This window comes from Triticum dicoccoides, chromosome 1B, assembly GCF_002162155.2.
Source record: "Triticum dicoccoides isolate Atlit2015 ecotype Zavitan chromosome 1B, WEW_v2.0, whole genome shotgun sequence".
Lineage (NCBI taxonomy): Eukaryota > Viridiplantae > Streptophyta > Magnoliopsida > Poales > Poaceae > Triticum > Triticum dicoccoides.
The window spans coordinates 659,118,552-659,129,116 of NC_041381.1; the positions used below are offsets into that span (position 1 = coordinate 659,118,552).

At 51.9% G+C, this 10,565-nt stretch overlaps 1 protein-coding gene and 2 non-coding genes across 3 annotated transcripts; 2 read left to right on the forward strand and 1 right to left on the reverse strand.

Moving 5' to 3' along the window:
* The first annotated feature begins 625 nt into the window (after positions 1 to 625).
* TRNAV-AAC lies at positions 626 to 699 on the forward strand. The gene has a single exon. It is a non-coding gene; the product is annotated as a tRNA-Val (tRNA).
* Positions 700 to 757: 58 nt separating this feature from the next.
* On the reverse strand, positions 758 to 831 carry TRNAI-AAU. The gene has a single exon. It is a non-coding gene; the product is annotated as a tRNA-Ile (tRNA).
* Positions 832 to 3,994: 3,163 nt separating this feature from the next.
* On the forward strand, positions 3,995 to 6,902 carry LOC119349457 (probable 1-deoxy-D-xylulose-5-phosphate synthase 2, chloroplastic). Its single transcript, XM_037617496.1, has 4 exons — positions 3,995 to 4,167; positions 4,346 to 4,528; positions 4,613 to 6,349; positions 6,449 to 6,902. Exons 1-4 carry the CDS (start codon positions 4,093 to 4,095, stop codon positions 6,593 to 6,595), a joined length of 2,142 nt encoding a protein of 713 aa, XP_037473393.1. The 5' UTR covers positions 3,995 to 4,092; the 3' UTR covers positions 6,596 to 6,902.
* The last annotated feature ends 3,663 nt before the right edge of the window (positions 6,903 to 10,565 follow it).

The window sequence follows — 10,565 nt, forward strand, 5'->3', positions numbered from 1 at the left end:
CTAGCAGAGCATAGGCATTGGGTCTCAAGAGCCTAGGTACGAAGGCTGGCATACTATTTCGAGTATATATGACAAAAAAATCAATATTGATTGAAACCAAAAGAGGAAAAAAATCAATATTGATTGAAACATACCTAGCGGCGAGCTAAGTCCTAACTCATCTAGCCTTGTCATTGAAACCAAAGACACCGCGGCATACGAGGTCTTGGCAACATAGTTTGCATGAGTTGCACAGAAAATACATGAAGTTGAGTATATTTAAGAAATATTTCTCACTCGCTATTAATATGTCCTAGCCCTTCCACCCTCATCTCTCCATCCGAACACGCTCGAGGCATTGGAGATGTTGTGGGCAGACCATGTCTATGCATGTCCGGTATTTCAAGAGTTACTTTTCATCGATTAGAAACACAAATGAAATTTATTTAATGCGAGTCCTTGTTGAATATTGCACACTTTGTTCCGTGCTTTGCTATAGAAATCTCAATCTGCCACGCGCTTGCCTCCTTAGTGAACGCAAAAAGCGATGTGATATAAGTCAGGTGGATCAAAAGGGCATGAAGGTTTCGTGGTGTAGTTAGGTCGCTTTGGTTTCTTAAAACTTGACTCCAGCAATTGTCACAACGGTTTCGTGGTGTAGTTGGTTATCACGTCAGTCTAACACACTGAAGGTCTCCGGTTCGAACCCGGGCGAAGCCAAAATTATATTTTTTTACCTTTTCTTTTTTGCAATTTCAACAGTGAAAAAAAAGATAAATGGCCCATGCAGGTCTCGAACCTGCGACCTTCGCGTTATTAGCACGACGCTCTAACCAGCTGAGCTAATGGGCCAGTTATGCATACAATTATTTTGGGAATTTAATCATAATATATTTGATTTGGTTTGCAGCTTTTTATTTTTTTAGGGGAAGGTCTGCAGGTTTTTGTTTGAACAGCGAAGAGCAGGTTGGTTTTGGATTGACATGAGCGTACACCAGGTGCAACAGCCATCTATTAGTTCTTGTTCTTCTTTTTCTTCTCCCTGCAACAAGGTTATGCTGCTGCTCACTTTTGATCCAGCTTGACTAGTCTGTCTGGGGATTGAGGAATCTAAGATTAACCGAGTACAAAAACTGTGGGCTGTATAACGACCGCGACTTTCCAAGTTTGCAGTTTTCCTCCAGATTTTCAGTTGTGAAATGTGTAGCTGGGTAAAATTCTGCTATCTATTAGTGGGCATGCCCTTATTTACCAAGCAGAGAAAGCATAAGGGCATCTTCAACGCTGACTGGCAAAGTTGCTTCCGCTTCTGTTCGCGGATACTGATGCCGGAGCCCGCATCCAATGTTAGCCGCATACATTTTAACAACTTTTTCAACTAATCGGGCGAAATTCGTGCAAACCCAGCGGATTTCATATAAAGCGTCGACATTCAAGCAAACACAGCGGATTTTCATTATATTTAGAAAAAAAAACGTTCCGAACTCTAAACCTGTCCTACGCCGGCTGCCGGCGTCCAAGCCCTTGTTGTGCCCTTCCTGGGACCGCGTTCTCCATCCGTCGTCTCCATGAGCACGGGCGATAAGTCCGATGAAATGAAGATGCGTTTTTTGGCGAGGAAGAGTAGAACACCGGAGACGGACCGACCCACATGGGACACAAGGCCCTGCCGCCCCCCGCCCTACTCATCCTTGGAGGATTCCTTGCCTTGTATGTCGCCGGTGGACGTGAGGTCCATGATGGAAATGATTGCGCCGACGCTCTAGTCGTCCCACCGCGCCGCCCGAAAGTTCGTTGGCGGCACGTAGGAGGCGCGACTCGCGTTGTTCTCGTCCGCGAACGCCTGCAGCTGCGCCTTCGCGCCAGCCGCTTCCTGGCGAGCAGCGGCTTGAGCGCGGGCGGCCTCGTAGATCGCTCGCTACTCTGCGACGAAGTTGAGATTCGCCACGGCATGGCCGCAACGCCTCTCGCCGTCGATTTGGCTCTCTGCCAGCCAGTTCTGCTCTAGGAGAAACATGTTGTATCGTTGTTCTTCCCGCGCCTGCTGGAACACCGACATAGGCGCCGACGCAGGCCACTCCTCCGCCATGGCGACGTTGTAGTGCGCTTGCGCCAGCTCCATGGTGAAGTCGGCATGCACATGCGCGGGCTCCAATGCGGTGTCGTCAGAGCCCATCTCCATCGTGGGGTCGTCCTCCTCGTTGAAGATGCCGGGCGAGTTGGTCGGCATGCTGACCTTGATCTGCTTGGCACGGTGGCTCTGCCAAGCGGCCGCAAGGGCGGCCGCCTCGTGCTTCATCTCCGTGAAAAGGCTCTCCCACCGAGTGTTGCCGCCTGCAGTCATGGCGGATGTGGTGCAAGGGAGGAGGATATAGAGTGGCTTGTGTTGTGGCGTGGAGTTAACTGGGTGTGGCCGCCTTTAGATAGATAATTTCGGTGAGGCCTAACGTCCTGGTGCATCAATGCGCGGTGCCGGAGTGGGTTTCTCGCCGATGAGCCTGCTTAACGGCAGCATACGGACGGACGGGCATTGAATGGGCGTGGTAGATATCTGTCTCATCCTGTCTAGTAATGCGTCTCCGGCATTGAACAGGCGCGGACACCGGGGACGCCGTCGCAGGCGGCCCGCTCGTCTGACATGCCGCTTCAATGCCGGAGCCAGTGAGAGGTCACGTCCACTCTGGGCCGGCTTCAATGTGGACTGGACGCTCTACAACGACATGAACGCGGCCAGTTGGCGCATGGGTGGGAACGCGCGCGGGCCAGGGAAGAGGTTTTTGGGTAGGCTAGGGTGGTCAGAAGAGGTTGTGGCTACTGTCCGGATGCCCGCCAAGCTCTCCTTCCCTAGTTTGTCTTCCATTTGCGGGAGAAAGTGTGTCCGGATCGTTCTGCAAACGATGCAGGACCGCATTGGATGACACAACATGTTCAGACCGCGTGGTTCGGACGGTTGCGAACGGTTTGGGGGTTACCGATGGAGATGCTCTAAGACGACATGTGAGGTATATGTGCTTAAAAAGACATGCCATCAAATGTTTTCATGTTATTACTGCTTAATATTTTTTTAACGGTTCAAATACTATAGTTATTGTGATCCATTAAAAGAAAACACGAAAATTTGTCGGCTCTGTTTTGCGTCTTGCAGACTCACGTTTTACATACAATTTAGTTTTATCGTGCTCTATTATTTGGGGTAGGATTGTCTGACTCAAGTTGGAAGTGATAGGAGACTGTGTGTGTCGTGTAGTGCTGTTTGGCCCTGTGTGTGATGCAAGTGGCCGAGTACGACTGTAACCATATAATTTCCTCATAATTAATTTATTATGATGTCATGACCATGATTTATTGTTTTTAGTAGGGCGTGGTTAGATCTCACTCGACTGAGAATTAACCAAGTCTCGGTCAAGTGATATAGTATGTAAACTGAAAATATATTTTTTGTATGAATCTCCATGCAAAATCGAAGGAACATAACATCAACTGAGACATAACGAAGTTTCGGTCGACTAGCAAAACTGCAATATATACTTTGATCATTGTGTGTGCCAAGATGACTAGCCCGCGCAGACGAACGGATTGATGACTAGTTCTCTCTCGTTGCACTTCCCGGTCGTGTGTAACGGCAGAAAAAAAGAAGGGTGAAAGTTTGAGATGGAAGGGAAAAAGTCATTAGTCCACAACATGTGATTCCCGCGATCAAACTTCCAAACACACCGTCCCGATCGACACTGACTAGTGACTCACATGTTTCGCGTTCAACCATGCACGCACGTTTGTTCCCAGAAACATGGGGGAAAATTAAGAATCCTTGGCAGCTTACTCCGGTCGCTAGCTGCCGCCGCGTGCAACACCTTCAGAGACCGCGAGAGCCGAATAATGGCGGACGAACCCATTCCGTCGCGGAAACTGGCCTGTATGGAGACATATCTGGCGGGGCTGTACTCGAGAAAGCAACGCATGCATTGTCTCTATTTAATCGGCAGCTCCTACCGTGTGTCGCCTCATCTTCTCCTCCCTCCCGTCGCCTCTACCGGCCGAAACAGTTCATTGCAAGCTGCAACGAGTAGCTGCGCCGTGTGCGTGCACGTCCACGTGCGGTGTCTCTCTTCTCCAATGGCGCTCCAAGCATCGTTGCCTTCCGCGTTCCACGCGGCCCCGGCCATCACTCACGCTTCTTGTCGGCGGCAGGTGCGTACGGCCGATTGATCGCCGGGGAAATGGCCTCGATCTCTTGCCTGTTAACGACTTTGGCATGGAGACGTTTGCCTTTGGGTTAGGTCTCCCGTGCCGGCTCGGCTCGCCGGAGTATCTGTTTGATCGATGTGTTGCTGACGGGGTGATTATATTTGATGTCGTACGCTTGCAGTTCCAACTGCGTGCGAGCGCTGCGGCCGCGGCTAGCAGCGCCGGCGCCGGCGACGGGAAGGTGGTGATGGGGAAGCAGCCGGCGACGGGCGCGTGGAAGATCGACTACTCCGGCGAGAAGCCGGCCACGCCGCTGCTCGACACCATCAACTACCCCGTCCACATGAAAAACCTCTCCACCACGGTACCTATATATTCTCCTCCAACTCGGGCTGCCTATGTGATCGATAACAACAGTTAGCTTAACGAAGCTGGGTTGGCATGGCAGGACTTGGAGCAGTTGTCCGCGGAGCTCCGTGCGGAGATCGTGAACACGGTGTCCAAGACCGGCGGCCACCTGAGCTCCAGCCTGGGGGTGGTGGAGCTCACGGTGGCGCTACACCACGTCTTCGACACGCCCGAGGACAAGATCATCTGGGACGTCGGCCACCAGTCGTACCCGCACAAGATCCTCACGGGCCGCCGGTCGCGGATGCACACCATCCGGAAGACCTCCGGCCTCGCCGGGTTCCCCAAGCGCGACGAGAGCGTGCACGACGCGTTCGGCGCCGGCCACAGCTCCACGAGCATCTCCGCCGCGCTCGGGATGGCCGTCGCGCGTGACCTCCAGGGCAAGCAGAACCACGTCATCTCTGTCATCGGAGACGGCGCCATGACCGCCGGGCAGGCCTACGAGGCCATGAACAACTCCGGGTACCTCGACTCCAACATGATAGTGGTCCTCAATGATAACAAGCAGGTCTCCCTCCCGACGGCCACCCTCGACGGTCCGGCCAAGCCAGTGGGCGCGTTGAGCAAGGCTCTCACCAAGCTCCAGTCCAGCACCAAGCTCCGGCGGCTACGGGAGGCCGCCAAGACCGTCACCAAGCAGATCGGGGGCTCGACGCACGAGGTGGCAGCCAAAGTGGATGAGTACGCGCGCGGCATGATGAGCGCCCCGGGCTCATCGCTCTTCGAGGAGCTTGGGCTCTACTACATCGGCCCCGTGGACGGCCATAACCTCGAGGACCTCGTCACCATCTTCGAGAAGGTCAAGTCCATGCCGGCGTCTGGGCCCGTGCTCATCCACATCGTGACGGAGAAGGGGAAGGGGTACCCGCCGGCGGAGGCCGCCGCTGACAAGATGCACGGCGTGGTCAAGTTTGACCCGACGACGGGGAAGCAGTTCAAGACGAAGAGCCCGACACTGTCGTACACGCAGTACTTCGCCGAGTCGCTCATCCGGGAGGCGGAGGTGGACGACAAGGTGGTGGCGATCCACGCGGCCATGGGCGGCGGCACGGGGCTCAACTACTTCCAGAAGCGGTTCCCGGAGCGGTGCTTCGACGTGGGCATCGCGGAGCAGCACGCCGTGACCTTCGCAGCAGGGCTCGCCGCCGAGGGGATGAAGCCGTTCTGCGCCATCTACTCCTCGTTCCTGCAGCGCGGGTACGACCAGGTGGTGCACGACGTGGACCTGCAGCGGCTGCCGGTGCGCTTCGCCCTGGACAGGGCAGGCCTCGTCGGCGCGGACGGCCCCACGCACTGCGGCGCGTTCGACGTGACATACATGGCCTGCCTGCCGAACATGGTGGTCATGGCGCCCGCCGACGAGGCCGAGCTCATGCACATGGTCGCCACCGCCAGCGCCATCGACGACCGCCCAAGCTGTTTCCGCTTCCCCCGCGGCAACGGCGTGGGCGCCGTGCTGCCTCTCGACAGCAGAGGCACCCCCATGCAGGTTGGCAAGGGGAGGGTGCTCGTCGGAGGCAACAGGGTGGCGCTGCTAGGATATGGCACGATGGTGCAGGCCTGCCTGAAGGCGGCGGAGCTGCTGAAGGAGCACGACGTGTTCATCACCGTCGCCGACGCCCGCTTCTGCAAGCCGCTGGACACGGAGCTGATCCGTGACCTCGCGGCCGAGCACGAGATACTCATCACCGCCGAGGAGGGCTCCATCGGAGGCTTCGGCTCCCACGTGGCGCACTACCTCAGCCTCAGCGGCCTCCTCGACGGCCCGCTCAAGGTAAACACCCCATTCAGCTCAGAATACAATAGTGTCCTTGCAACTTTTCAGCGGACTGTGGTCGCTGATGGTTAGATTTGTGGTGTGATGTTGTTGCAGCTGAGGTCGATGTTCCTGCCGGACCGGTACATTGACCACGGCGCCGCGGAGGACCAGATGGAGGAGGCCGGCCTAACGCCGAGGCACATCGCCGCCACGGTGCTGTCCCTGCTGGGCCGGCCACTGGAAGCGCTCCACATCAAGTGATTCAATCAACCAACCAGCATGTGTTAGTGTTATACATGGATCTTTGAAGGACTCGACATTGCTGCTGCTGCTGCTCGCGTACTCCCTAACAGTTACTAATGGATCTTTGAAGGACTCGGCAATGCTAGGTAGCTGGAGATGCCATGCAAATGTCCGCGGGTGTTTGATTCTTGGCTTCTTCTCATGCTTCCAAATGAGTTGGAGCCTTTCTTTGAACCGGAGGATACATGCATATATATATATACTAGTATAACGCCCGTGCGTTGCCACGGGCTCTTCAAAATTTATAATCAGTATCTTTCATTTATCATCCCCTCATATTGGGTGATTATGGGGTGCTCTAATTAGAAACACAACAATCAAATATTAGAAAATTTCACCGAACGAACAACAACGAATAATACGATATCTATCAAACGAATAAAATGAGGTCATATTTTTGGTCCGTCATGCACTTCTGTTGAAAAGTGCCTCTCCCTTTTAGAATCAACCCACTGTTTGCTCGCACGCAAAAAAAATACATCTCTAAAGTGGGGAACCGATCGGTGCCAAAAAAAACTCAAACTCCTATCCAATCTCGACTTCGTGCTCTTCCACTTCTATTGATAAAGATGGGACATTAAGGGTTTCATCATGATGACTTCGAGCAGCCGCCGACATCCCTCCCCACATCTACCCCTACCCCCTGCTGCCGCTTGCACTGTCCTTGCTCCTCGAGGGAGCTAGGGACACAATGTTCTCTAGGATGGGCATGACCAGATCCACGAGGAGGCCACATTCTTCCATGGGAACCCAACCAAGCACACCATCCTCCGCAACCATCCAATCCCAGCCTAACAAAGTCAAGACCCGCCATCGATCCACAAATCAGGCTCGCCGCATCCAGGTTCACTGCAAGTCTGCGACGAGTCTGTAGTTGACATCTTGACTTTGGCTATCCCCACGGAAGAATCATCGGATCCTGCTTACTTTTACCATCACTTCGTCTCTTCCCAAGGCAGCGACACCACCCAGCCAATCACCACCACCGCTTGCGGCTTGCCTACATAAAATCATGAGAAATCCCCACGGCGGTGCTGTAAGATCACCTTGGCGACCTCGACAGTGACCGACTGGTCTAAGATCTAAGCTAGCCGCTCTTTGTAGAAATCAATAGAAGTAGGCATGTGACTCAGATTTGTTCTTTGGTGTGCATGCGTTTCTTGCTGCCCACCAGCTCTTGTCTACAACTCGCCTATCTCTGTACCAGCTCTTGGTCTACAACTCGCCTATCTCCATGCTCGAGACGACCAAGCTCGATGCGCAAGCCGCATACGTCTGCTAGAGCTATATCCAGGCCCTATGATTTTTGGATCACTGGCACTATGGGTGCCAGGACCGGAGTCGCCCTCATCCACCAAGTGGATCAGGGAGGCCCGCCACCTAGACTCTACATCGCAACATTTTGTGTTTTCCTATAAAAAGTAAAGAACCTTCTCTAATAAACGTAAATATAACCTTTTGGTTTTATAGTCTCAACTTTTCTACACTCTAATACCAGAAGGATTTCTTGGTTTTATTTAATGACCTTCTTGAATGTCGTTCACTTAGAAAGGTAGTAATACAATCTGTGATATTAAGACAAATTATTAGTCATATTAAAGTGCAAAAGGCCCTATAGGAGTCAAAGCATGATTTTTATGGTTATACTGTAATTTGCAAGATCTGAGATTTATGCAAGTGTACAATTAGAGAAGAGCCAATTAAATAGATTTTCACATTCAGAATAGTACGATTAGCAGTAGCACTTCAATTTTTTCATGTTTGATCAGCTTGCTAGGTGGTTATCACTAAGCATGTTGGAACGATGAGCATAACCTAACTTAGTTCAGTACGTGTTGCTGCAAATTAGTTCAGTACGTACGAAGCTGTTGTTAATTTCAATGCCTGGTTGTTGCAAGTTTCTAATGAAAAAGTACTTCAGGTCAAAGGTCAGGGAATATACACTTTTGTTATCATGGTTGTTTCCTTATAGTGAACAACTTTGATCACCACTTTAGCAGCTACTATCTATAAGAAGACATTAGCTAAGTAGATACAGGCAAAGAAATCATGTAGGCAAAACCAGAATTAAAAACATCCTTCTCAATGGAGCTTGTGCAGTTCGGAAGACCCTGATCATCGATGAGGGACCCCTCCGATGGTAGCATGGCGTGACAATTGCCGTCAATGACGACACCCAAAGTACCTTGCACAATCCATCGATCCAGTTCGAAACAATCAAGCACATACCTTGCAAAGTGATGTGGATCTGAAGCAGAGGTGGGAAGGTAAAGGCTCAGGTGAGGTGGAATGAGACGTTGATACAGACGTGCACGCATGAGAATAAGGCGGTGCCCAGGATGGATCTCCATCGGAGGAGGCCGGATCCGCTGGGGAGGAGGTCGCTGTAGTACCTGCCATCTGTGCGATGGATCACGGGGCTGGCTGGCAGGGGGAGGGGATAGGAGGGAGCGGGTGGGCTAGAGCGCAGATGGCGGGTGCCCCCGACAATGGCTGGGAAGGATGGTGGAGGAGGTGGATGAGGATGGCGGCGGCGGCGTCTGCGGTTGCACCTCGTCCGCAGCCGTGCTGGTGGTGGTCGATGCGAGAGCCGGATGGCGTCGGCTAGAATCAGGCAGGGGCGACAAAGATTTAGAGGAGAGAGAGAATGGAGGCGATGAGCGAAGGGAGGAAGGGCCACCGGTGATTGGGGTGGCCTCAGATCCGCCCTCCGTGGCCGCCTATTTCATGGGACGAACACCCGTGCTCACCGTCGGGCTCGTCTTCGGCCGCTGCCTCGCCGACATTCACGACGTAGAGCCCCTTCCTCCGATCCCATTTGCCAGGGAGGCAGCGCCATCCTTCATCGCAGAGAACGAGTCCACATTGAGATCCCAACCAGATCGTGATTGCGCCTCCCCAAACCGCAGCGGCACATCCCACTCCATCAACGACCAACCTATATGAGGCGGAGGGTCAGTGTAGGACGTGAGCGCCGTCACCATGGACGTGGGGGACGCCGTAGGTGGGAAGGAGGCGGCGACGGCGTCTGTGTTAGGAAGATCGCACGAGGGCGGCGGCGTTTACTCGAGGGGATCGAGAGGAGCTGCGTTTGGTGCCGGGTGGGTTCTTTGGTGCGTGCGTGGGGCTGGAGATTGTGATAGGTGATCAGGTGAGGGCGTGCCATACCTGGATCGATAGCCTTACCATACCTGGTGGTAATTTAAATTTATTACCATATTTGATATTTCTCGAGTTATGGCCTTACCATACCTGGATTGATAGCCTTTGGGGTAATTTAAATTTATTACCATATAATTACCATATTCAAAATTTCCTGAGTTATGACCTTACCATACCTGAATTGATTTATTACTATACGTGGATTAATTATGATTTATTACTATACATGGATAGCCTTACCATACCTGGTGGTAATTTAAATTTATTACCATATTCGATATTTCCCGAGTTATGGCCTTACCATATCTGGATTGATAGCCTTTGGGGTAATTTAAATTTATTACCATATAATTACCATATTCAAAATTTCCTGAGTTATGACCTTATCATACCTGGATTGATTTATTACTATACGTGGATTAATTATGATTTATTACTATATGATTTATTACTATACGTGGATAGCCTTACCATACCTGGTGGTAATTTAAATTTATTACCATATTCGATATTTCCCGAGTTATGGCCTTACGATACCTGGATTGATAGCCTTTGGGGTAATTTAAATTTATTACCATATAATTACCGTACCTGGATTGATTTATTACTATACGTGGATTAATTATGATTTATTACTATATGATTTATTACTATACGTGGATAGCCTTACGATACCTGGATTGATAGCCTTTGCGTGCGTGGGGCTGGAGATTGTGATAGCTGATCAGGTGAGGGCGTGCCACACCTGGATCGATAGCCTTACCAT

Bases quoted from the DNA above. Each gene is read 5' to 3' on its own strand.
- LOC119349457 (XM_037617496.1), top strand. From the start codon at position 4,093: ATGGCGCTCCAAGCATCGTTGCCTTCCGCGTTCCACGCGGCCCCGGCC. The intron at 4,168-4,345 runs GTGCGTACGGCC...GTACGCTTGCAG, and splicing joins ACGCTTCTTGTCGGCGGCAG to TTCCAACTGCGTGCGAGCGC. The intron at 6,350-6,448 runs GTAAACACCCCA...ATGTTGTTGCAG, and splicing joins TCCTCGACGGCCCGCTCAAG to CTGAGGTCGATGTTCCTGCC.